Source organism: Lithobates pipiens, unplaced genomic scaffold (assembly GCF_037356315.1).
Source record: "Lithobates pipiens isolate NorthernLeopardFrog02 unplaced genomic scaffold, aLitPip1_a1.2 Scaffold_1, whole genome shotgun sequence".
In the NCBI taxonomy this organism is placed as follows: domain Eukaryota; kingdom Metazoa; phylum Chordata; class Amphibia; order Anura; family Ranidae; genus Lithobates; species Lithobates pipiens.
This window is the reverse complement of record NW_027507685.1, coordinates 151,545,610-151,572,504: the sequence shown is the minus strand read 5'-3', so window position 1 is coordinate 151,572,504 and position 26,895 is coordinate 151,545,610. Positions and strand designations below refer to the sequence as shown.

At 43.1% G+C, this 26,895-nt stretch overlaps 1 protein-coding gene across 8 annotated transcripts in view; it reads right to left on the bottom strand.

Moving 5' to 3' along the window:
- Positions 1-26,895, bottom strand: part of SH3GLB2 (SH3 domain containing GRB2 like, endophilin B2) — a 183,727-nt gene that overhangs the window by 3,514 nt on the left and 153,318 nt on the right. For 3 of the 8 annotated variants that reach the window (XM_077478525.1, XM_077478538.1, XM_077478528.1), the window contains 4 exons: positions 25,611-25,634; positions 15,328-15,417; positions 14,253-14,353; positions 14,020-14,034 (listed from right to left, as the gene is read on the bottom strand). In XM_077478525.1, the coding sequence (XP_077334651.1) occupies positions 14,020-14,034; positions 14,253-14,353; positions 15,328-15,417; positions 25,611-25,634 (230 nt within the window). The remainder of the gene's footprint in view (positions 1-14,019; positions 14,035-14,252; positions 14,354-15,327; positions 15,418-25,610; positions 25,635-26,895) is intronic. The other 5 variants (XM_077478532.1, XM_077478542.1, XM_077478535.1 and 2 more) reach the window with 3 other exon arrangements.

The window sequence follows — 26,895 nt, the reverse complement described above, 5'->3', positions numbered from 1 at the left end:
GGCAAACAGTCCGCTCAAACTTAGCATGGACGGACATGGCCACACACGACAGACGAACAGTTTGCTGAAACCGTGCGCGATGACGTGAACGGCACGTACGACGGGACGAAAAATACGACGTCCTATACACTGCATTATAGCTTTCGGCGTGAAAATCCTTTCTGAGCATGCGCGCAACTTTGTTTGACGAACAAGCCTACACACGGGCGGACTGTTTGCTCAAACAAGGTTTCAGCGGACAGTTTTACGGAATTTCCGAAAAACCTTGTCCGTCCAACTGTCCGCTGAAACTGTCCGCTGAAAGCCCACACACGAGCGGACTGTCCGCCCAAACACTGTTCAGCGGACAAAGTTGGGCGAACAGTCCGCGCGTGTGTACGCGGCCTTACAGTCAAGGCTGCAGATCACAGGTGCAATGCTATTTTTTACCTGGAAAAAAAGCCCATTTGTTTTTTTTTGTAAAATATGAACTTCTCCTTTAAGGCACTGGATTCAAATTATCAGAAGATTGGCAAGATGTAATCAGGTAAAATAGCTTTGGTGAGGCAGCTCTTTCTAATAACTTCGTACCCCTAAAGGGTCCAGATTTTGAGATCCAAGTGTACAACACAATCTGAGAGTCCACAATCTTGAGGCTACATTCACACCTGATCGGTTTCAGCTCGTAAAATGCGTGAAAAACACCCAACAAGCAAAATCCCATTCATTTCAATGGCACCTGTTCACATCTGAGGGTTTTGTCACCTGAAGGAAACACCTTAAGCTCAAAAAAAAGAACATGAGCTTCTTTGGGGAAGATTACAGGGGTTTTTCTGCTTTTTACATTGGTGACCTGTACAAGCGATAAAAAAAGCAAGACTTTGAAATCCTCAGGTGTGAATGCAGCCTTAATATTATTGGTTCACAAATGACCGCACAGAACAGCCTCCCCCATATTCATGGCTTAAACATGGCGGGTAATCAGAGGTTTAAAACCTCAGAAATGTGGGCCTGACGGATTTTCAGTCCCCTACTATAAGACCTTTGCTAACAAACTAGCCCCGCAATTAATTCTATGGTTTAATAGCATGCAGAAAGGTAACCCCCTTGACCGGCAATTAAACTCGGCCTTCGTTTCCGTAATTCCGAAAGCGGACAAGGACCCAGGAGAGGGTTATTAAAATTGCCTATCTCCCTTTTTAATAATGACCTTAAGATTATGACCAAAATATTAGCCAACCACCTAGCTTCCTTCATCAGCCTCTACATTCACAAGGACCAGGTTGGCTTTATCTCAGGCAGACAAGTTGGGCTGGGACGGGGGCCCTTGTCAGGTGGCATGCTTCTCTGCCTTGACCTTCTAAAGGCCTTTGACTGTCTCCTTGTCCTACCCATTTGCCACCCTACGTCACTGGTGTTTTGGGGAAAAATTCATTGCAATTATCAGTGCCCTTTATTCCTTCCCAGAAGCGAGAATTTGATTTCAAGGCCTCTATCCTGAACCGTTCAAAATTGCTAGAGGCACCAGGCAGGGATGCCCCATCTCCCCTAATTTTTGCAAAAGCCATAGAATCCCTAGCGATAGCCATCCGTACTAACCAAGATATTTGGGGGGGGGGTTCAGTGTTGCACCCAAATACAAAAATGTGCCCTTTTCGTAGATGATTTACTCCTCTTCATAACCTCTCCGGTCACTTCACTCCCCACTGCTCGTAAACTTTTGGATGCTTTTGCTAAGGTTTCAGACTTAAAAGTCAATCTATCCAAATACATAGCAATGAACGTCTCTTTAGCCCCCACATTAGTAGAAAACTCACAAAACTCTTTTTGGTTCCCTTGGAGTGGCTCCACCATCCGCTATTTGGGAATCAACCTCACATCTAAAATGGAACATTTATACTAAGCCAACTACCCCCCCCCCCCCCCCCCCATTTTCCGACAGCTCAAGCTCAGCTTAAAAACCTGGGCATCGTTAGTAGAGATATCATGGTTGGGCAGGATCAACAGGATACCTGTTCCAAGCCCTTCCCATTCCGATTAAAAAAGACAAAATCTTTCCAGGGTAAAATGGTTAAATTTGATTGGGGTAAATTGGGCTATAGCTTCACCCAACACTCCCTGTTTTACCCGAGGACCAGCGGTGGCCTGGGGCTCCCTAACTTACTTTTGTGCTTCCAAGCAGCACGATTAGCCCAACTGTCCATAATATACACAAAGTACAAGAAACCGGACTGGGTATACATAGAAAGACAGGCAGCCCCTACTTAAACCCTGGATTTCCTGGTTTGGTGCATATGGCAATCTAGACCTCCTATTCTATCCCCCACACTATTCCACTCTCTCTCACTTTGGGACTCCCAAAGAAAGCTCCTCTCCTTAATTTCCCCGTTCCAACCTCTGAACCATATTTCTTTATAGTACATCATAGGACATAGGGCCTTAAGTATTCACTTAGTGGGTTATAGCTACCTTCAGGTGTTGACACTGACACACCCAATACAGGCAGTTGACTCCCCTATATAACCCCCTTTAGCCAGTGTCTAAAAGGTGTTGGCACGAGTAAAGATGTGTTCTGCAGAGCTCCAGGAGGGATCCATGCTGGATTTAAAAAGCCTCCACAACCGAATCCATCCGCCACTGCGGATACAGGATGGTACCCGGGTCTTGCATAGAAGAACGAGGTTTTGCCTGCAACGCCCCACTGAGGGCTGGACCCTAGGAACCAGGACTCTTATTGCTACATTACCTAAAGCTGTCTTGAGGGGTGCTATACACGGTCCAAAGGAGTGGAACCCCTATTAAAAGGGCCCCAGTCTTTGAAGGTTTAACCACGCTGCCCACCGTGATGGGTGAAGTTTGGATCTGTCTGTTTACAGCAGTATCCTGCAGCAAGGAAAAGGTAAGAGGAAAGCATAGGAACTGCAAAGTCCACCTATGACTTTTCTTTCTATTCTATTGTAAAATCCCTTAAAAACTCCTCTAGAGGGAGTAATAGTGTATAGACCCTGTTTAAATCTGTGCTAATACAGCATGTCTCAGCAGCTGGAGGGGGGTCTCCTCTCCTCCTAAATGGAGAAATTGAGTGGATAGGGATACATGTTATGTTTAACCCGTTCCCGCCGAGCGTACACAGATGTGCGTACTCCGCTTTCGGGGGTTATACCAGAATTATGCCCGCAGCTGCAGGCATCCTCCCGGTACTGTTGATTAGAGCGGGCGATCGGCTATCCGGGGATAACAACCGATGAGGCTAAAAGCTGCTTAGTTATTATCCTGGAGGAGCGGGAGGGGACCTTTGTTTACATTCCTTGTGACAGCAATAAAAGTGATCAAAAAATTTTTTTTTTTTAAGCACAACTTAATAATATAAAAATAAATAAGATTTTTTTTTTTTTTAAAGCGCCCCGTCACTGCGAGCTTGCGCAGCAAAGAAACTGCAAACGGAAGTCACGCCCGCATATGGAAATGGTGTTCAAATCACACATGTGAGGTATCGCCGCAATTGTGAGAGCGAGAGCAATAATTCTAGCACTAGACCTCCTCTGTAACTCAAACCTGGTAACCGTAAACATTTTTTAAAGTGTCGCCTATGGGATTTTTAGGTACCGTAGTTTGTCGCCATTCCATGAGTGCGTGCAATTATAAAGCGTGACATGTTTGGTATCTATTTACTTGGCATAACATCATCTTTCACATTATACAAAAAAAAAATGGGCTCACTTTACTGTTTCATTTTTTAAAATCCATGAAAGTGTCCCTTTTCCCAAGTATCCCTTTGCGTTTAAAACACTGCTGCACAAATATTGTGTGTCATAAGATATTGCAACAATCGCCATTTGATTCTCTAGATTCTCTGCAAAAAAACATATATATATAATGTTTGGGGGCTCCAAGTAATTTTCTAACAAAAAAATGTCAGAAATGGGCTTAGTCGTGAAAGGGTTAAATAAGCATAAATCTGAAAAGCTGAGTAAATCCCCTTCCCCCCCCCCCCTCCCCCCTGAGGTGACTCTTGCTAAAGCACAGGAAAGAGCGTGGCGCATAGACAATCAGGCTCACACCTGAAAAAGCTTAAAGCTGATACTCTGGGAAACAGACAGTGTCTATCAAAGCAGCTGAAGCAAGGCTGCCACAGGACACAAAAGCGCTGGTGCACGTGAGGGGTTTACACAGGCATTTGCAGTACAAGAATAAGCGTATTGTTTAGCATTAGATCATTCTATGCTACAACTGTTTTTCCTACTATTGTTCAAATAAATAGAACAGTTCTTAGAGTACCTTTGCTTTTTGTGCTTTGCACTATGGTTTCAAGGCTTACTACTAAGGCACCAAAACCACCCCAGACATGCCTCCACATTGTCATCCTCTTCAGAGATACCTGACATGACAAGCCAGGGTGAGTCATTGAAAGCAATTGGTGTTGCAACTGCTTCTCACACTTCAGCCCCTGTATACGTGACTGAACATGCATTTTCCTCTGCCCTGCAGGGCTTAGAAGGAAGATTAGCGTCTTTAATCGCATCCTCCATTAAAGGGGATATGAAGCATGCTAGATCCCTCACTCCCACTCCAAACCCCTTACCAGGGGAACAGGATGAGGTATTATGCTCAAACAATTGGTAAAAACAAACTGATTACTCCTCTGCGGAGGAAACAGTTGAAGTTTCAGCTTCACAATCTGAGGTACAAATCCTTACGAGCATGGTTCGCTCCACTTTCATGCTACCCCTAATGGTCCTTTCACACGGGGCAGATCAGTGCTGATCCGCCCCGTGGATATCCTCTTGCTCAGTGGGGATCGCTGGAGCGATCCCAGCTGAGTAGGAAGATGACAGGTCTGTCTCTGCACACTGCACAGGGACGGACCTGTCACAGCGCCACTCTCCCCTATGGGAGATCGGGTGACAACGGACCGCAGTGTCTGTTGTCACCCAAACCGATGACTGATGGAAAAATAGCTTTTTCCTCCGTCACACTTTAACGGATCAGAGCAGCTCGGATGTCAGTGGACATGTCACCGCTGACATCCGAAGCTCAATAGAGCTCTATGGAGCATCCGTTCAGGTCCGCCTGAAAAACTGACGTCCATGTGAAAGGGGCCTAACAGTCAGCTGAAAGTCGGGTTTCTTCTTTGGGTTCCTTGAAACCTTCACAATCAGTTCATGCGTTTCCAGTTCACACATTACTAGAGAAGCTTATTTATACCGAATGGGATCATTCGGATAAGCATTTTCTTCCTCCAAAGAGATTCAGTTCTCTATCCTATGGAGGAAAAAATTCACCAAAAATGGAAAGTTCCAGCAGTAGATGCTGCGATTTCCAGTGTGAAATAAAAGTTTAACTTGTCCAGTGGACAATGCATAAATGCTGAAGGATCCAACAGATAAAAAGTTGGAATTCCTGTTAAAATCCTCTTTTTCTTTAGCAGGTACTGCAACTGCAGCTATAGGCATCTGTCAGTCCTAAAAAGACCAGTTCACAGAGGTCCTTAACTAGCTCCCTGCACAAGAGGCCAGTGAGTTGGCCAATTTAACAAAAGCATTATGTTTTGCCCTAGATGCTACGAAGGATTCTATTCACCAGGTATCTCGCCTTGCACTTGTGCTAGTACGCATGCGTAGGACCCTTTGGCTAAAGGGTTGGTCTGCCGAACCACCCTGCAAAAGCCTAGTTTCCCATTTCATGGGGAGCGACTATTTGGCGATGATTTGGATAAATACATCAAAACAATTTCCAATGGAAAAAGTACTCTTTTGCCAGTCAAAAGGAAGTATAAATGTCCTTCATTTAAACTGACTTTCTCTCCTGCGCCAAGCGCATCCGCCTCTAGGCAGTGGCGACGCCATCAGATTCCAGAGGAAAATTGCAGGGTCCGGCCCAGGCCCAAAGGAAGACCTGGAGCCGCAAGAGTACAAAGCAGAATACTAAGACCTCTTCATGAAGAGGCGTCTCCCCTCACCATGGTTGGGGGAAGACTTCTGCATTTCGCAGAATTCTGGCAGAGGGAAAGTCAGGACAGATGGGCTCTCTCCACAGTGACTCTAGGATGCAAACTAGAGTTTCGGGAGTTTCTACCATCTCACTTTCTGAGATTAAACGTTCCCAAGGATCCAGGGAAAAGACAATCCCTGTTTAAAGCATTAAACTGATTATTGACTCAAGGGGTAATCATACAGATCCCCACAGAAGAACAAGGTTTAGGTTTCTATTCAAACCTGTTTACGGTACCAAAAACGAATGGAGATGTCTGGCCCATTCTGGATCTAAAAAATCGAAATCGGTTCCTAAAAATTCGCTCACTTCGAATGTCGATCAGGTCAGTGGTATCCATCCTACAAGGCGGAGAACTTCTGGCGTCTATCGACATCAGGTACGCACATTTGCATGTCCCTATATTTCCCGCTCACTAAAGGTTTCTGCGATTCAAAGTGGAACAACGGCACTTTCAGTTTGCGGCCTTACCCTTTGGGGTAGCCACAGCAACACAGGTATTCACAAATACTGGCCCCACCTCTAGCCAGGTTGAGGGCACAGGGCATAACAGTGTTGGCGTAGCTAGACGATCTATTGTTAAAGTGGAAGTAAACCCTAATGTGTCACTTACCTGACACAGGAGCCAGCGAAGTCACCGCTGTCCCCTGTAGTCCGGAACATCCATCTTCTCGGTGGGTCTCGCTGCTCCGCCGCTGTCATTCGGCGAAGCCGCGATGACGTCACTCCCGCACAAGCGAGCCGCCACTCACGGCATATCGCCGTTGACAGCGGCGTGCTCAGTGTGCCTGCGCGCCGCTGTCTAAGGCGCATGCACCGTAGACAGCGGTGCCTGTCTTTCGACAAATATCTCCTAAACAGTGTAGGTTTAGGAGATATTTCTTGGACCTACAGGTAAGCCTTAATCTAGGCTTACTTGTAGGTCAAAGTTGGTTGTAAGGGTTTACAACCACTTTAATAGACCAGTCAGTGACTCGCTTAAGGCAAAGCATACACATTACAACCAGTTCCCTGAAAAGTCTTGGTTAGATCCTCAACCTAGAGAAGTCTTCCTTAAAACCCGTAAGAAGGCTGTATTACTTAGGCCTGATCATAGATACAGCCCAGAATAGGGTGTTCTTGCCTCCAGCAAAGATCAGCTCCATACAAGAGCTGGTATGAATGGTCAGGTCAAAAGTAAATCCTTCAATTCGCCTTTGCATGAGCTTGTTAGGAAAGATGGTAGCTTCATTCGAAGCAGTCCCCTATGCCCAGTTCCATTCAAGACTGTTGCAAAACAAGATTATCCAAGCTTTGGACTTGCCAATGCGGCTGTCCCCAAGAGTGTCTCAAAGCCTCAGTTTGTGGTTACAAAGCCAGAATTTGCTGAAGGGGAAATCCTTCAGACCAATAATCTGGAAAGTAGTAACGACAGATGCCAGCCTCTCAGGCAGGGGAGCAGTACTAGAGGAAACGATTGTCCAGGGACAGTGGTCAAAACTCGAAAGAGCCCTGCCCATCAACATCCTAGAGATTCGGCAGTGTATCTGGCTCTGAAAACCTGGACCTCCAGGTTAAAGAATTGTCCAGTCCGGATTCAATCTGACAATTCCACGGCTGTGGCCTATATCAATCACCAAGGGGGCACCAAGAGTCTCTCAGCTCAGAGAGAGGTGAACCATATCCTTACTTGGGCAGAAAGCAATGTCCCATCCCTATCGGCAGTTTTCATTCCAGGAGTATAAAATTGTCAGACGAACTATCTACGTCGCCAACAGTTATTCCCAAAGGAATGGTCTCTTCACTCAGAAGTGTTTCGGGTTGTTTGCCAAAGATGGGGGATTCCGGATAGATCTTCTAGCGTCCAGATTCAACATGAAGTTAGTCAACTTTGTCCAGAACAAGGGATCCACTCGCATACGGAACAGATGCGCTGGTAACCCCGTGGGATCAGTTTTCACTGATCTACGCTCAACTTCTTTGCAGGATCAAGCTGGAAAGCAAGCCGGTAATTCTGGTAGCACCAGCATGGCCCAGAACATCATGGTACGCAGAGATCGTAAGGACGGCAGTGGAGGGTCCTTGGCCTTTCCCACTAAGGCCAGACCTGCTATCGTAGGGGCCAATATTCCATCAAACTTTACAAACACTAAATTTAACAGCTTGGCTATTGAAACCCACATTCTAAAGAAGCCTGGGCTTTCCAGGTCTGTTATCTCAACTTTAATCAATGCAAGGAAACCATTTTCCAGAGCTGTATATTATAGAGTTTGGAAATCTTACGTTTCCTGGTGTGAATCCAAGGGTTGGCACCCTCGGAGATATAGTATAGGCAGAATCCTTGCCTATTCTACATTTGGGCGTAGTGATGAAGTTGGCCCTAAGTAGTATTAAGGGCCAAGTCTCAGCCTTATCGGTTTTATGTCAAAGACTGCTTGCTACGCATTCTTTAGTCCGGGGTTTTATGCAAGGGGTGATGTGGATTATTCTGCCAGTTAAATCACCTTTAACCCCTTGGGACTTGAATTTAGTTTGGTCAGTGTTACAAAAACTGCCCTTTGAACCATTACAGCATGTTCCCTTAGTCCTTCTGACTAGGAAGCAGATATTTTTGGTTGCTATCTCCTCAGCAAGGAGGGTTTCAGAATTGGCTGCTCTTTCTTGTAAAGAGCCATATTTGATTATTCATGAGGACAGAGTGGTGTTACGCCCTCGTGCACGCTTTTTGCCAAAAGTGGTTCCAGTCTTTCATTTGAATGAAGATATTGTCCTGCCATCTTTTTTCCCAAAATCATGTTCTAGGAAAGAAAAGTCACTAAATTGTCTTGATGTAGTGACAGAAGTGAAAATCTATTTAAAGAAAACTGCTCAGATGCGCAAGACTGATGTCTTATTTATTCTGCCAGAGGGTCCTAAAAAAGGCCAGGCAGTGTCGAAATCCACTGTTATCAAGTGGATTTGGCACGTTATAATTCAAACTTATGATTTAGGGGGTAAGCTTCTCCCTATTCAAGTTAAGGTGTACTCTACCAGAGCGGTAAGTGCTTCTTGGGCAGTGCGTCACCAGGCCTCCTTTGCTCAGATCTGCAAGGCCGCAACTTAGTCTTTGGTCCATACATTCACAACATTTTACCAAGTGGATGTAAGAAGGAAAGAGGATATCACCTTTGGGCGTAGTGTGCTGCAGGCAGCAGTATAACTCCTCAAGGTCTGGGGGTGCCCTATGGTTTGTGTCTCCCTCCCCTCAAGTAGCATTGCTATGGGACGTCTCACTAAGTAAATACTTAAGGCTCTGTGTCCCATGATGTACGATAAAGAAAATAGGATTTTTAGAACAGCTTACCTGTAAAATTCTTTTCTTAGAATACATCATAGGACAAAGAGGTCCTGCCCCTCTTCTTTTATGGGTATCTTCTTTTATATTGCTTGGCTACAAAAACTGAGGTACTCCTTGAAGGAGGAGGGGTGATGTAGGGGAGTCAACTTCCTGTATTTGGTGTGCCAGTGTCAACACCTGAAGGTAGCTATAACCCACTAAGTGAATACTTAAGGCTCTGTGTCCTATGACGTACTCCAAGAAAAGGATTTTTACAGGTAAGCTGTTATAAAAATCCTATTTTTCCACAATCCTAACTTCCCCCTAGCATGGATATATGGTCATTCAAATGGTGGTTAGACAAGGGAATGTACCGCATAGGAGACTTCTTCTCTTCACTAGGACCGCTTACTCTAAGTCATTGTATCAACAAACTGGACTTAAACTCTGAATGCGTCAGATTCCATCAAATTACACATTTCCTGCATAATTCCCCCATCCCAATCCCCCCATTCTTTACAGAATATGAATGGAGGCAGTGGCGGAATTACCAGGGTTCGGAGCAGTCACACTTGCAACTGAGCTCTTTAGTTCCCCCACTGTAGGGGGCCCCCCAACACTGCCCTGGGAGATAGTACACTGGTCATTCAAGGCGCACACAGTCCCCTCCCCACCCGTCCGCTCCACCCTCACTCACAGCACAGCCCCCCGCCTGCTCCGCCCATCTTCTCCGCCCGGGCACACTGCAGTCTCCACACTCACGGGCACACTGCACAGTCCCCAACCGCTCTGCCCGCACTCACGGGTACTCACAGGCCCCGCCCATCCTCTGTCCGCCCAAATAAACCTAGCATGGAGGGGGAACCAAGTGATCTGCAAGTAAGTAGCACTGATACTATCCCTCAATATCAACACTGCTAGTGATTTCCCTCCCCCCCCCCCCCCCCCCGCACACTACACTACTGTCACAGATTCCCCCACCAACATTACTGCCACTGATAAACCCCCCCACCACCACGATGGCATGACCATTGCTGCCACTGATCCCATCCCACAACCACCATCCCTGGCACTGATCCCACCACTGCCATTCATCCCATCCAATCTACCCCTTCCACTACAACTCATCCCATTCCATCTTCCCCAACCACCACCCTCACTACTGATGCCATCTTCCCACTCATTTCATCCAATGCCCCCCACCACTACCACTCATCTCATCCCATCCCCCCAACCACCACCCTTGCCACTGATCTCACTCTCCCCACCACTTCTGCCACTCATCCCATCCCCACCACCACCATTAATACTGATCCCATCCCCACCCAACCACCACAGCTGCTGCTGCCACTGATTCCATCCCCCCACTGCTGTCACTCATCCTATCCCCCCCACTGTTGATCCCAGGGGCGTAACTACAGGGGTCACAATTGCAATGGTGCACATGTTGCCCCTGTACACCTGGATGGGGGCATATAGAGGAACAATGCCCTTCCATTTTTCTCCTGCAGCTGCTAAAAGCCTGCTTCTCCTACTCTCCCTCTCATAGGCATTTAGTGGCTGCAGGAGGAAAATGGAGGAAATTTGTTCCTCCATATTGCGCCCCTCCTCTAGGTCCTGCTGCCCCCGGGATCAGTGGCAAGGGCCCTTCATGGTTTCTTGCACCAGGGCACTGAAGGTTCTAGTTAAGCATCTGAACGGTGGTGTGGTGCCGCCTCGGAGCAGAGGGGAGGCATTTCAATTGTCTATAGATCTCTTTTCTCTAATACCACCAGACTCCCAAATGTGGAAACATGGGAGGGAGAACTCTCGGAACAGTGGGAGTTGGAAATCTGGAATAACTATTTTTCACTCATTTAAAGGAATCCTGAATACCTCCCTTGTGGAAGCCAGTATTAAAGTCATCACAAGATGGTATCTGGTTCCCACCAGACTGGCCAAGATGTTTCTGACTTATTCCCCACTATGCTTCCATGGATGTCACTTGCGGGGCTCTATGCGCCACAAATGGTGGGAATGCCAGAACATTTTAAGTTTCTGGAATAAAATCTTCTCCATAATACGAAAGATCACTATGTAACTATAGGGTTTCTAGTTCTTAGATCTCCCCCAATAGCCCTCCTCAGCGTCTCAGTTCCAAAACTCCCCAAACAGTTCTAGAAATTGACTTTTTTTTATCCTGCTGGGGGCTAAATGGACTATTGCTAGGGCCTGGAAGAATCCCAAAGTCTCCTTAACGACTGCTAAAAGCAAAAATTCCTGGATCATGGCCCAGGAAAAGCTGGTTAGCTTGTTGCAAGACACAATGAACAAATTTGAGGCAATTTGGGAACCCTGGGCCACATATGTGGGCGTTTCCCAGTGTTTCATGAGTTATCTTGATCGGGGGTCCCCCGGGAGACTGGCATATCCCGCTTTTCTCTGTCCTTTCCCCTTTGCTTCTTTCCTCTTTTACCCGCTTTATTCCATCCCTCTTATATGACTAGTTTTTAGCGATCCAACTTCTTCATCTCAAAACCTTTTTTTGAATGGTCATGCAATTTTTTTGATACATTAATTTTGTGGGGGGTCCTTCTTCCCCATCTTTGACCTAACATTTTGAGGCCCTGGGGGGCCCACTTTCCTCGGGACACAGCTTGATCCCATAGGGGGCGTCCGGGAGGAAGAGCCTCCCAGACCAGGTCAACACAATTATTGTTTCCTCTACATGTTGTTAGGGTTTCTGTTGTCTGGAGGAGCCTTTGGGTTGAAAGCTTTATACCTACATAACATGTATGCTATGTTTCTATTGTCTTTTGCCCTTTATTTGTTCTTTGTTAACTTTAATAAAAATGTATTGGGAAAAATAACCCCCCAGAAATGCGTTGGATGTTCTGCGTTTGTGAATATTAAAGGCTTTGGATTTTTATTTTGTGTTCCCTATATAGATGGGTGTAAAAACAGGCAGAAAATGTCTTATTGCCAAGTTCTCTTGATGAGGCTTGTTTGTTTAGGGTCAGCCTTAAGTAAAGAGGCTGTTTAAAGGATAAGCGTGGTTTCTTTAATAATGGTATAATCCTATCAACCCTGCCCGCCTCGGCAGCTTCCTTGTATAATTACTGAACACAGTCAGTTGTAGATTTCTGTCTATAGTCACTCCCTTGCCTGAGAAATGTCACACAATGTGCAGAAGTCTCAGCATTCTGGAAATGTCATGCTTACTCTATTCCATCCAAGCATGCACACTGACCTGGGGACAATTTTCTATTATCAGGACTGGTCCATTTTACAGCATTTCTGAGGATGCTAAAAACCATCGAAATAATATAATCACTGCTCTGGACCATAAAAAAAAAAGCCAGGCAGTCTTGTTTGTTAAATTGTTTTGGAAAAGAGGCCCAACTTTTTGCGGAATCCAATCAAAGTCAAACTATCTCCCAAAGTAAATAAAGCGTACAGTGACACAGAATGGCCTGTTCTAGCTAGAAAGAACTCAAATAGCATATGTTGAATCTTAACATTAGGATCACCACTGTGCTGGCACATACCGAGGGAGGCAGTACACAGGAACCAATCTGCAGTGCCCTCCTTCCCCTTTTACACGGTACAATTCCAACAGATTTTTTTTTTCCCCAAACATTTTTACAAGGATCCTGCAGTGGCGGCTCATCCATAAAGGGTGCGGGGTGCAGCCCCCCTAATCCTTGCTCCCGGTCCCTAATCTACATGCAGGGTACCAAACGCATGGATTCCAAAAGGTCTTTTTATTTTTGAAGCACATGATTAGAGCCTGAGGCTCTAATTGGCTTCAAAAAATGGTGGGCTCGGGCGCAGAGCACTGCGCCTGAGCCAACCCAGTTGTGTAACAATAATCAATATTCACTATTGTCTTCCCGATTCTTCTCCCAGCCAATTAGGAACTGGGTTCCGAGACTTGATTGGCCAGGGAGTCTTAGGAATCTCGGATGACCAGGTCTCTAGACCCACTTCCTGTTTGGCTGGGAGGAGAATCCCCGACTCTTCCCGGATCCTCCTGGAGCGAGGAACAGCAGCCCTCCATGTCATCTTCCTCCTTATGGTAAGGCCTCAAAACCCCTGCCTTCCCATCAGTCTCCTGCAAGGGGTTGTTTGAGGGCAGTGCGAGTGAGGGGGGGCAGGTTTGTTTGCCATCCCCTGAAATATTAAGCACCAGCCACCACTGCCTATATGGCTAAAAAAAAATGTCTGCCAATGTGGACCACCACCTGAAAATGCTAAGTGTCTGGCTGTCCTTTGCTTCAGCACTTTCTGACCCAGAACAGGACTGTAGATGAGGTCAGAGCTTCTAGTCTGCCTACTTGTTCAGTCAGTGAAATGGAAAGAAATGAAGCTGTTGGATCAGCTCCACCCTTCCTTTAAGCCACTAAAGCAGTATTTTTAGAAGGAAAGCTTAGCAGTAAATGGTGCCATGTTCTTATCTCTGTGCAGGTTTCCTAAACAGTTTCTCCCTTGGGGATCAGTGATATGCACCAAAGCATTAAACATATATATAAAACTTATAAAAGGAAGAATATTTTTGCAGCTACAAATCAGCTCATCACATTTCTGGGGCAGAAAAGTATATCATGGAAGCTGATTAATTGTTCAAGGTAATACAACAGTTTCTTCTTACAACAAAGCCCTTCTTACAACATGGTGGGGGGAGGGGGGGGGGGGTGTAATATTGGGAGGAGCTGGTCACTTGGGGAAAGACAGTCAATACCAAATACACATGACCAAAATAAAAGTATACTTACACATCACCCTTTGAGCTGCCAGCACAAGGAAAAAATGTAAATGAAACACGGCATTACAAAGGTTAATTAAATGCAAGTAATTCAGTTTTCTTTTCTTTTCAAGCACTGTTTAAATTAGTCCAAGTCCTATGGCCGCATATGAACACATCAGCAACAGGACAACAGAAGTGGTGGAATGTCATGGACAAATTACATGTACAGTATGTGATCCATACATTTAAATGCCTCCCTACCTGCCCAACTGTTTCTGCAGGTCCACCATGTACTGATAGCATTGGGCATAGTATGTAGCCTGGGCTTCTGCAAACTCATGCAAACAGCGGAGGTGGTTGACCTATGGAAGAGAAACGTAATACTTTTTCCAGGATATCATCCATCAGCTAACACTCGGGCCTTTAGTAAACATTGAATACTGTAAACAAGGCAAGGTAATTGGTGTGTGTAAATGTATGATCTTAGAACTCTGTGCAAGCTATAACTTACTAATATCGCTTCCTCATTGTATCAGTGAGATGCCACTCCATCGCCCTTAAAACCAAATTTTGCAGCGTTCAGCCAGTGAGGAAGTGACTTCCAGACATCCCTCTCCAATATGCCATTCTTTGATTGATTTGGAGCCAGCATTTTAAAAACTCAAGACTTTCTATGAATGTATTATTCCTGGGGCTAATCATGTCAGCCTAGGAAACCCTAGGCTGGCATGATGAGCTCATAGGACAGGAAAATTAAGGTAAGAATGGTAACAACTTTCTGTATTTTATTTTAGCTGGACTTGTGTCTCCCAAATCACTAAAGCAAAAGCTCACTGAGAGTCTCCCCCTATTAAGGAGCTGTCATCAAAGCTGAAAACCTTGTATAATTAAAAGGAAAACTTTTATTTTTATTTTTTTTATTTTTTATTTTTTACAGAGAAGGGAGGTATTATGTCTGTGCCCCGTTTACCAACTCAATTAGTCATGTTTAGCATTATCATTGAAAGTAAAAAATAACCCAAATTGTAATATAGGGGAAATCTTCCAATGGGAACACTAGTTCTGGTGACCTGGGGACCCCAAGGCATTTCTTCTCACTTCCTGTTTTGACTATGGGACGGGAAGTGAAGGGAAATTTCCTCAATGAGATACAGATGGCAAAAAAAAAAAAAAAAAAATGGTTATAACGCTCCCTTACTCTATCCAAAATGGAAAAAAAAGCTTTGCCAGTAGTTCTACTTTAATATTCAGCCTGTTAGGTGACAACTTATAGCCCACCCTCCTGTATTTTTCCTTGGTTCCATAAATCTCGGGTAGATTAGAGCTCAGGACTCACATGTGTACTGCTAATCCCTTCCAGCAGCAGTCTGGTGACTTCAGCCTGGCGATCAAACTCTGTTTGTGCCACTCGCAACTCATGTTCTGCCTGTAAGAGAGTTAAACAATCTCAGATCAATACAAGAAAACTCTAAAGTGTACCTGTCAGGAGTGGCAGCCATTTTGTGGGTTTGTCCAATGTTTCAGAAAACAAAATCCAGTAAAAACAAGAGACATCACTGAGGCACAGCAAGACAGGCTGAACCATTGGTTGTCCCTCAATATAGTCACAACCAGTGTCTAAAGGACAGGTTTTCTTCAGATTAATGATGCTTTATTAACAGTATTACCAAATAGAACTGGTATTCTGGATTCTAGCTCTTTTGGGACCAAATAGGGTCTCTCGCAAAGAAATATACCTATGAGACAAGCTATTAATGGAAAGTGGCAATCTGGATTCTGAATCACCAAATAGTTAGAAGGTAGTTAAGCAGAATGGGCTCAACTTCATTGCATTTAAGCAATATGCTACTTGAAAGTCTGCCTGAGGGAATACCAGCTTCCCATCTACAGCATTCACAGGAGATTCTTTCTTTGTGATGAATTTTGGAAAGACTTACCTGCTTCTGCAGCAGAGAAACCCTGCTTGGGAATACTTGTTAATCTTAGTGGTCATTTTAGCACACAATTTTGCAAACTAACAGGTGTACTTTAGTAACTTTCTGCAACTTTCAAAAACTGTCAGCAAGCATTTATCTGGCATTTGCCAACCTCAGTTGAAAGGCTGTACGCTAAGAAGGCAAAGTGCCTTAACACAGGGCAAACAATCCAAATTAATACTGCTTGAAGGTAGTAATGTAAATTTAAGTTGCTAAAGGGATTATTGTACTTGACATCTCATGCTGTTTTTGTGCTTTGCTGTTAAGGCAGCTTCATCCAAAATAGCTATTTTTTTTAAATTTGCTGACAATTTTCATTCTTATTTGAGATATCCCCCTCAGTTTCCAATTGTACGACCACTGGGGTTATCAAATTACCAGTGATGGTTCCATGCCCGCCCCCCATGGATTCTCCATGAGGGGGGAACAAATAGGAAAATCCAGCTTTGAGAAGGTGAATCTCTACAGAGCCCTCTGTGGGGTAATCTCACCACTGACACCTCCAAAATTAGAAAAGGGACAATCTTCCCCTGAAATCATGGAAGAGTTGTAGTTTAGGTCTGTTTTAGTACTCACCTTAAACTACCCTCAGATTACATGAAAACAGAATGTTTAATATATTACACAAACCTCAGGGAGCTAGTGAACACTGAAGGGATCCGTGTTTTCATTAAAAATACAAGGAATTTGTAGGAGACGGTAAATTAAGCCAATTATTCAGATCACTGCAATCCATTAAATGTGTTTATCCACCTAGCTGCAAAATCCCCTTAAAACTGTTGCAAGCCTTTACATGAAAACGGCTTCCAAAGTGAACCTGACACAACATCGCTACTGCTTCATGGCCGGTAGTCAGTGTGAGACAGAAAATGGTTCAAACTGAACTCCAGGCATATAAACGTCATAAATGAATGCAACCCTGAATTCAACAAAAGTCTTTATATACAAATGAAAGCAGTTAAATTTAACTTGCATTTCCCTTTTGCAGTGCATTGTGCATCACTGCTCAGAATAGGGGTGGAAGAAACAGCACAAGGAGCCAATCAGTTGTGCTGCAGTGCAAAAAGCATGCTGATCGAAGATAAGAGCAAAGAGATGACCTAATCATTCTGCCGATTTCCTTCACAGTCCAGTCAAAGCATGGGGTGATGAGGAGACCTCTTAATGTTAACTGAACTGCAGTGTTTTTAATTATACCTTTGGCTGGCAAATTATATTGCATCACAAGGCTATAGATCAGTATAGACAGAAAAAAGATAAGACATTGGGACTTTTCATGTGGCACTAATTGATATACATCATGTACAACAGCATCCTTCATTAAAAATGACCTTTTTCTATATAGGTTAAACATTCAGGAATAAGGAGCTGCAAATTAACCATAGACAAAAATAGAATTACAAAAACACTGCTTAATGATTATATAAAAACTGTCCACTGAAGAAATAACCCACCGCTCAGCATAGCCCATTATATAAAATGGAACTAATCTTTCCTTTTAGGTAAGTGCTGGTCAGCGTGTTTTTCATACCAAGGGATCTGATCATAAAAAGACTGTGGCAAAATCTATATAGGAGAGGATGTTCACTATAATAGAGCAATCACAACCCAATTCTTGCTAAGAGGAGGAAAAGAGAAAATGCAGCAAGGGATAAAAAATCCCACAAAGAAGGGGATACAAGGGGTCAGCTAAATGTTAGTATAACGATCTTCCAATGGCTGCTATGTGACCCAGTTTCTAAGCTTATTAAAAGGAGTCGAGTTAAAGCTCAATTTGCAGAAAGAAAAACCACACATTTGTTATAAAGGAACACTCAGAGGGATGATGCACAATATTTCATGTTATTATGTTAGCAACTTCAGAGGAATAGTCCGTATTATCCAATCCCTTAAAGAACTACAAACAGCCAATGTTAACTAACACACACACAAATTATTCTAGGTACATATTGGGGTTGGTTTACTGAAACTGGAGAGTGCAAAGTCTGGTGCAGCTCTGCTTCGAAAACCAATCAGCTTCCAGAATATTTTTTCAAAGCTTAATTGAACAAGCTGAAGTTAAAAGCCGATTGGTGTCAATGCAGAGCTGCACCAGATTTTGCACTCCAGTTTTAGCAAATCAACCCCACAGTGCTTGCACAAATAGGTAGGTTGTTCCAAACATCTTGCAGGACTAACCAAAGATCATCTGTGAATGTAGGCTGCCTCATATCCTTCGGTCTCTTCATGTAATCCCAGACAGACTCAATGATGTTGAGATTAGAGCTCTGTGGGGACCAAACCATCACTTCCAGGACTCCTTGTTCTTCTTTACACTGAATAGAATTCTTTTATTTATTTTTTTAAGTTTTGTTTATTGTTTTTTTAACATAACAAGTAAACACAAGACCCAATGGGCCACACGTAAAAAACTATTTACATTTCTTCTGAAGATAATTCTTAATAACATTGGCTGTATGTTTGGGGTCGTTGTCCTGCTGCAGAAGAAATGTGGAGCCAATCACTTGCCTCCCCGATGGTATGGCATGATAAGTATCTACCTGTATTTCTCAGCATTGAGGACCATAGACGCAGTGGTCATCCAAGCAAACTTAAGACAGCAAATGAAAGACACATCACATTTACGCATTGGAAGGTGTCCAGCAGTGCCATCAGCACAGAACTGGAGTAAACCAGTGGGACCCAGGTACACCCATCTACTGTCTGGAGAAGTCTGGCCAGTAGTGGTTTACATGAAAGAAATGCGGCCAAAAGGCCATACCTCCAATGTGGAAACAAGGATAAGTAACTCAACTATGCACAAAAACATAGTTATTGGGGTGCAGATAAATGGTATCATGTGCTCTGGACTGATCAGTAAAAGTGTGAAATATCTGGCAGGAGGCAGTTTGTTGGTGAAGGGCTGGAGAGTGGTACAGTAATGAGTGTCTGCAGGCAACAGGGAAGCATGGTGGGGGGCTCCTTGCAAGTTTGGTGCTGCTTTTCTGCAACTCTGCAAATGGAGTTGGAGATTTGATCAGGATTATTTGTGTCCTGAATGCAGGCAAATACTTATCCATCATGACATACCATCAGGGAGGTGTGCGATTCATCCCAAATTTTTTTTGCAGCAGGACAACCACCCCAAACATACAGCCAATGTTATTAAAAACTATCTACAGCCTAAAGCACAACAAGGAGACCTGGAAGTGATGGTTTGGCCCCCACAGATCCCTGATCATCATCAAATCTCTCTGGGGTTACATGGAAACACAGAAGGATTTGAGGAAGTCTACATCCACAGAAGATCTGTGGTTAATTCTCCAAGAGTTTTTGGAACAACCTGCCTGCAGAGTCCCTTAAAAAACTGTGTGCAAGGGTACCTAGAAAAATCGATAAAATGTTTTAAAGGGAAGGGGTGTTTGGTGAACACCAAATATTGATTTGAATTTCTCTTCAGTTCATTTACTTTACATTTTGTTAATTGATGAAAACAAACAATTAACACTTCTATTTCTAAAAGCATTCCTAATTTACAATGTTTTTTTAAACCTGCCTAAAACTTTTGCACAATACTGTATATACAGAAACTTTATATCACCATCAGCCATAAAATTACAACTGGTAAGTGAACATGCTGCCCCTGGACTTGATCTCTTGAAAGTAGAAAAATGGGGCAAGCATAGTGATTTGAACGACTGATGACTGGGTCACAGCAACTCCCAAACCTGTAGCTCTTGTGGGATGGACCTACCAAAAGTGGTCTAAGGACATAAAACCAGCAACAAGGTCAAGCGTGGCCAAGGCTCATTGATATGGGGAGCAAAAGTTGGCTTGTGTAGTCTGATTCAACAGAAGAGCTACTGTAGCTCAAATTGCTGAAAAACATAATGCTGGTTCTTATAGGAAGGTCTCTGAACACACAGCTTGTAGGTGTATGGGGCTGTGTACCATCAGACAGATAAGAGTGCCAATACTGACCCGCGTCCACAGACAAGCGCACCTACAATGGGTACGTGAGCATCAGAAATGGACCAAGGAGCAATGAATGAATGAATGAAATACTTATATAGCGCACAATGCGAACTGAATCGCCTCTAGGCGCTGTGGCGAGCTTTGATCATCTGCTAAAAGAGGAAGGTCTTGAGTTTTTTCCTAAAAGCCAGGTGATTTTCTTCCAGGCGGATGTTGATTGGTAGAGCATTCCATAGCAGAGGCCCTTGGACAGCGAATCTCCGATCACCCTTGGATTTATACCGGGCTTTGGGCACGAGGAGGAGGTTTTTGTTGGCTGATCGAAGACTGCGGTTTGGTGTGTAATGATTTATTTTCTCCATTAGGTATTGCGGAGCTTCTCTATGCACGCATTTGTGGGTGAGGCAAAGGGTCTTGAACGTGATCCGATTTTTTACGGTTAGCCAATGTAAGCTCCTCAGTGAAGGAGAAATGGATTCCCAGGGTTTTTTTCCTGTTATCAGCCTTGCCGCCGTGTTTTGGATCAGTTGTAATCGCGCAAGTTGATATTGTGGTAATCCTATGTAAAGCGAGTTTGCGTAGTCCAGTCCTGAATTAATGATTGTTCCAACTACCACTGCTTTGTCATTCTTTGGGATAAAAGGGATGAGTCTGCGAAGCATGCGCAGTAGATGGTGAGATCGACTGACTACAGATCCTATTTGCGCATCCATTGACATTTGTGCGTCTAAAATAACCCCGAGACTCTTCGCTTTGGTCTTTGGGGAGATAGTCTGCCCAAAGACGGTTGGTGGAGACCAGGAGGTTTTGGTTGCGGGCTTATGATTTGGGTGTAAGATAAGAAGCTCTGTCTTTGATTGGTTCAGCTGGAGGGAGTTGGTGGTCATCCAGTCCTCTATTGATTTGAGGCAGTTTTCAAGTTGTTGTTGGTGATCTTTTTTTCCATTGATCCGGAAATAAAGTTGTGTGTCGTCAGCGTAAGAGTGGAAGCAGAGATCTGAGCATCTGATGATTTGAAGGAGTGGGCGAATGTAAATGTTGAAGAGAACGGGTGACAATGGAGAGCCTTGAGGGACTCCGCAGGTGACTGCCCGAGTTTCGGAGAGGAATTTTCCTAGTTTCACTGTCTGTGACCGATTTCCTAGGAAGGACGCGAACCAATGGAGATCTATGTCTTGGACTCCGGCTACTTCTGTGAGGCGGACGAGTAGAGTATTGTGATCTACTGTATCAAACGCTGCACTTAGGTCTAGCAGTACGAGGAGACACGGCTCTCCGTCATCTGCTGCTTCGAGGGCATCATCCCAAATCTTGAGGAGAGCTGTTTCTGTTCCATGACCCGGGCGGAAGCCTGATTGCAGCGGGTCCAGGAGTTTGTGAGTATCCAGGTGAAGTTGTAGCTGATGTACTACAGCTTTCTCCATGATCTTAGAAATGGTGTTGGGGCTTGTAATCGGCCTACGGTTGTTTGGATCCTGAGGGTCCAGGTTTGGTTTCTTGAGTAGAGGTTTGACAATGCCTTGTTTGAGGATGCTGGGAACAATCCCTTCGTGGAATGATCGGTTTATGAGGTGGGTTATGGTGGTCTGATGAATTCAAGAATGGTCTCAGGAGAACACAATAAAGGACGACGTCACCTATGACAAAACGTGCATCGGGTGGCTTAGACGTGCTGATGCAGTCACGTGATCTCTGGGCGAATGGGTGCTCACTTGCCGGCCGGCAGATACGCTGTTATTTGACTTCCGTTTGTGAGTATTTTGTGCTTTTACTACGAATAAAGTTGCTTGCCAGTTTTACACTATGGGATGTTTTTTTATTCATATTTTATGAGTTGTCTGCGTACTTGAGAGTTTTTCCGGGAGAAGTTCCAGACAAAGTTGGTGGTGAATCTGTGATCCATCCGGAAGACTAAGTGACATATTTTGTGAGCATTTACATGCTTCCTTCTGGTAAGCGTGCATTTTTACTGGTGATCAGCACAGTGTGTTGATGAAGGAGGATTGCACGTTGTATTGACATCAATTTAAGGAGTCACCCTTCTTGTTGAAAGGACTTTTAAGTGGACTATTTCACTTTGGGCTTTTGGGTACTTTGTCACTCTTTGTTGGTACAAGTGTTTAATTTAATTTTCACCTTGTCTGCTCACTGCCATACATTAGTATTATTTATTAATTTGTGTAATATTTATCAATATTTTCTTTTTCACCCTTATCGTTTAATGATATTTTTTTAAGAGCATTTATGAATTTTGTATAATATTTATTTATTCAGTATTTATTTATATTTTTTTCCATATGTTGATGAATTATTTGGAAAAGTATTCACTTTATTGATTACGGTGATGGTTTGTATGTTGCAGTAACATTAGTCATCTAAACACAGCTGGGTGGGATCATTTAGATAGCGCAGCTACACATTTTTGCGTAACAATAAAGGAGTAATGGCCTCCAAATTCTCCAGATCTTAAAAAAAAAAAAAAGAGCATCTGTGAGATGTGCTGGTACAACAAGCCCCATGTGTCAATGCTCCACCTTACAACAGGACTTAAAGGATCTGCTACAGAGAGCTTGGTATCACAGCATACCTTCAGAGGTCTAGATGAGTTCATGCCTCAAAGGATTATGGTGGGTGGTCATAATGTTATGGCTGACCGGTGTATATTTAAATCTATATCCAAAATGCCATATCTTCCTTAGAGTGGCCGTTTACAACAATTTGACATGAGCCTCTGTCAGTCACATACACATTCCCATTAGAAACCTCCTAAAACCCTCCTATGGTAAAGGGAAGATCAAGTTCCCAGTGTTATTGTATATCAATTAGTAGCACCTAAAAAGGCCCAGTGTTCCTTCTACTGAATTTCAGGGAAGGTCTCATATGGCTGGACTGAGTGGTAGTTCTGTGTGAATCTCAGAACTGGATGAATGAACAGAAATAAACATCTTTTCAAAAGGTAAAACGGTTCTCATATGAATTTCATCTGGATATTTAGCCATTTGCCTGGTGTTTGGTTTTAAACACAAGCCTAGAAACAAGCACTCTCTAGAAACTTGTCTAGGGGCCAGTTGAGCACCAGCAATCAAGGCGAGTTTGAAGCTAGGAAGAAAACTACACATTAAAAATGTCTCCACCAATAATCAGTTTGTATATGTCATTGTAAAAAAGCCATTTACTAACAGCCCCTGCATAATGCCATTGGCATGCGATGAGGAGAGGTGACATGTATTTTAGCAGTTGCAGAGTCTTGGAGATTGAAATGGAACAATATATTCCCATTTTCACACATTCATTCCTATTCACTTGTTTGCTAACTGCCCCTTTTATTTTACAACTTCAGTCATTACCACAGGCACCAACAGCTTACATTTGTCCTGTCTATTTTAGCTGTTTGGTACATACAGTTTCAGATCATAAATCACATTGCGCCATTTTCACTAATCAACCTTATTATGAAAGCATTTAATGTCCTTTAAGATATCACCTACATTTAAAATAGTTACAAATATTTTGAGTCAATAACCAAATGTGACACTTCAGAATGCAGTTTTTAGATTATGAAAGATAAAATGTGGAGGACAGATTTCCAAAACCTGCTCCTGTCTCTGAAAAATCAGCAATAGTTGTCAGTTATGTATCATATTCACCTGGTTGTAAAAAGTAGAGAACCAATCAGGAGAGCAGAACGTATTTAAAACTCGGTGATATCATTTTTTGATATCTTTTTTTAAAATTAATTAAGATGGCAAAAATGTATGTCTGGAAGATGTCACATTTGATGCTTGGAAAATAACAATCACCTGTCCCTACCCATCCAGAAGAGCTTCTTTCAGGAGGAGGAGGAGAAGGTCATGCTAGGGAGGGATGTTATAAACAAAACAGAGGAGGATAAACAGCCAACAAACAAAATGGACGCATTGGTCAGTCCTCTTCTGGCATGAGGCCAAGTCTAGAAATAAGAGGTGCCCTTCACAAATTTAGGGTACATGACATAGTGGTATCCCAACCCACAGCCTCAGAAAACACCAGCACTGCAGAACACCTCCAGATAATCAATAAAAAATAAAAGAAATCTGACATGAACGGCTTGTTCCTGCTTTAAAGCCGAGCTACGCTCAAATGTTAAAGCAGTTTTATACCCAAAAGCAAACATATAATATATTGCAGCTTACAAATTCTGTCTGTTGATTTTCAAATGAGCAAGCCTTCTTCCAAGTGTATCTGTTTACAAGGATAAGATAAACCATTTACCACTGAAAGGGGAGCTTACAATGATCAGCTTTTATTTATGTAAAATGTGTCTTAAATTTTTAAGTATTTAAATCTGCTAGCACATTTAACATAACACACCCCCCCCCCCCCCCCATACTGACAATGCTGCAGTCTGCTGTGACTCGTCTGCTCCTTCATCCAGTGTGGGGGCACATCACCAGGTAAAAACATAGGGAAAAAGCCTTAAAAAGAAAACAAATGCAGCCATAACATCTAATGATTGGTAAGCTGCAATATATTACATTTTGGGTTTTGAGTTTAATACTGCTAAGAGTCTGGTAAAAAATAATGAGCAATACAAGGGCTTAAATACCTCTACTGGGGGAAATGCTGCTCCTTGTTCCTCTAGTACTGCTTGCAGCACTAAAAGCTTAGGCATTTTGTCTCGTTTTCTCGGCAGAAAGGATGAGCCAATATGACCTCTGGTACTCCCCTACAGAAGAGGTCACATGACCTATGCCAAGGCTTCTGGTTATATGTGCTGTAATGGAGGGAGCCAAGAGCAGAATTTCCTATAGATAAGTGTTAATGTGAATTACTCCTTACAAAACTGTTAATCCAGCTTTAAATTCATATTATTTTAATATTTAATATATTATATTATATTTATATTAAGTGGGAGATGTGGTGATCTTGATAGACTCAATGAAATTACCAAATTCCTCACTTCCCCATACACCCCCCCCAGGATCCATCATCACCATTTCACACAATTTGTATTATCAAGCAAAATCATATCTGGTAAATAAGTATATTTGTAAGTATATTTGTAACCTGGCCCAATAGATCTTAGCATTGTTTGCATTGATTGGGCAATATAAGAACCAACATCCTCATCATAATAACTATTGGCAAAAAACTGTTATGAAGAATTATGTCTTCACCATGCCTGCACTGCCACAGATTTGTGAAGAAAAGTTGTGGTTCATCTCAGCGGTCAATTCCAAGAAAGGCAAAAAAAGATCTTTTAATTCGTTTTATTCCTGATAAAAGATTTCCCTTTCTGTGGGACTTTTAAGATACCACCAAAGCCATAGTGTCAATGTACCCATAAACCCATTTTTGTTTGATTTGATTTAAGGGGAAGAATCAAAATTGAACTTTCTAAACAATCATTCAATGGCCAATGCTGGGAGTACCTGTACAGGGCATAAATATACTCAGCCATTTTTTTTTTTCGCGCAATTGCTCTGCAGAACACTTGCATGATTGTTGGATATTCTGCCCATTTTGGGACTATTGTATCTCAATTTAAAGTGAATGCAGCAGCTGTGCTCTAAATGGAACACCACAGAATATATAGTGCTGGCATTTTCTGAGGCCTGAGATGGCAAGACCTAGTTCAAGTAGTAAAGAACATTTCTGGGAAGCAAAGGGCACAACAATAGTCCTACAATGTGGTCTTTGGCGTGCTTACCTTGTCCACCTCGTCACTCCAAAGCTGCAGTCACAGAGTAACAGGAGAGATGAGTCTGAGATAACATCATAGGCACTCAACAAAACACAACAGCGAATGATGATCACAGAGAAGGAATGGGAAGGAAAGGGAAATGTTAATGGATCAGTGTGGATTACTGCAAACTTAGCTATATAAATAAAAACTATTAGACCCTTCAGGCTAACTTAGGTGAGGCCATCACAAACTTGGGCATGTCAAATGGAGCATACAATAAAAATTCAAAAAAAGAGGAGGTTATCATTAGTGCAACCTGCATGTCCGAACAATCAGCAGATCCAGAAAAAATAGGCACATTGTTATATAAAAATGCAGACTTTTCCTGTAAATGTCAATCATGGCCCCACCCTTTTCTGTCTCCAGAGATTCTTTTGTTATACAATTCCATCTGTTACATTAAAGCACCCACAGAGATTATCCAAGATATAAAAGGGCATGGCACAGTCTGCATATGACTTCAGTTGTCTATATTTCTGGATCTACTGATTGTTGTGAAGTGTGGAATTTACTGAAGGTGACCTCTTTATTCATTGTTTGAATTGCCCATGTTTGTTTTATATCACTAGCTTACTAAGCCTATTCTTTGTTCTGTGCAATGTAGATCTTACATGGTCAATATGAATAATAAGGATGTTCTGCAATAAATCAGTGTCATGGGATGAGGTGCACTGTGCAGTGAAATTCTTTTTATGGATTCGTCTACATGAAGCTTAAATCTGACTCCATATTTTACTGCACTTTTCCAAATATCACTACATTTTGCATGAGCCTGTGCCAATGCCTCATACTGCATATAATATCAAAATTTAATGAGTAGCTAAGGCAAAACATGAGTAATGTTCCTCCCTCAAGACAATGAGAGGTGGTCTAGGGGTAAATTTGCAAAAAACATCACTTCTAGTTTCTTTATAAGACAAGATGCTGTTCTGAAGTTAACACTTATATATACGCCATACGCAATAAACTAAGGCTGCAGTTAGCTAGCAGGAACCATACACTGGCACTGCATATTTGTATTGTAACACCGTGACCCTGGCTTCTTAAATTGCTGCCAAAGGCTCCACTGTTCCCAAGCCAACACAGACTTTTGAAAGGCAAGAATTTGCAGAACAGACATGTCCACCAATACCTGGATGTTCGGGGATCTTTGACAGCAATATAGTAAGTTGGATTGATTCAATATGGTGCCTGCAAAGATAGGGCACTCTTCAGCAAAAAACTGTTTTTTAGTTTGTGGACAGTGTAA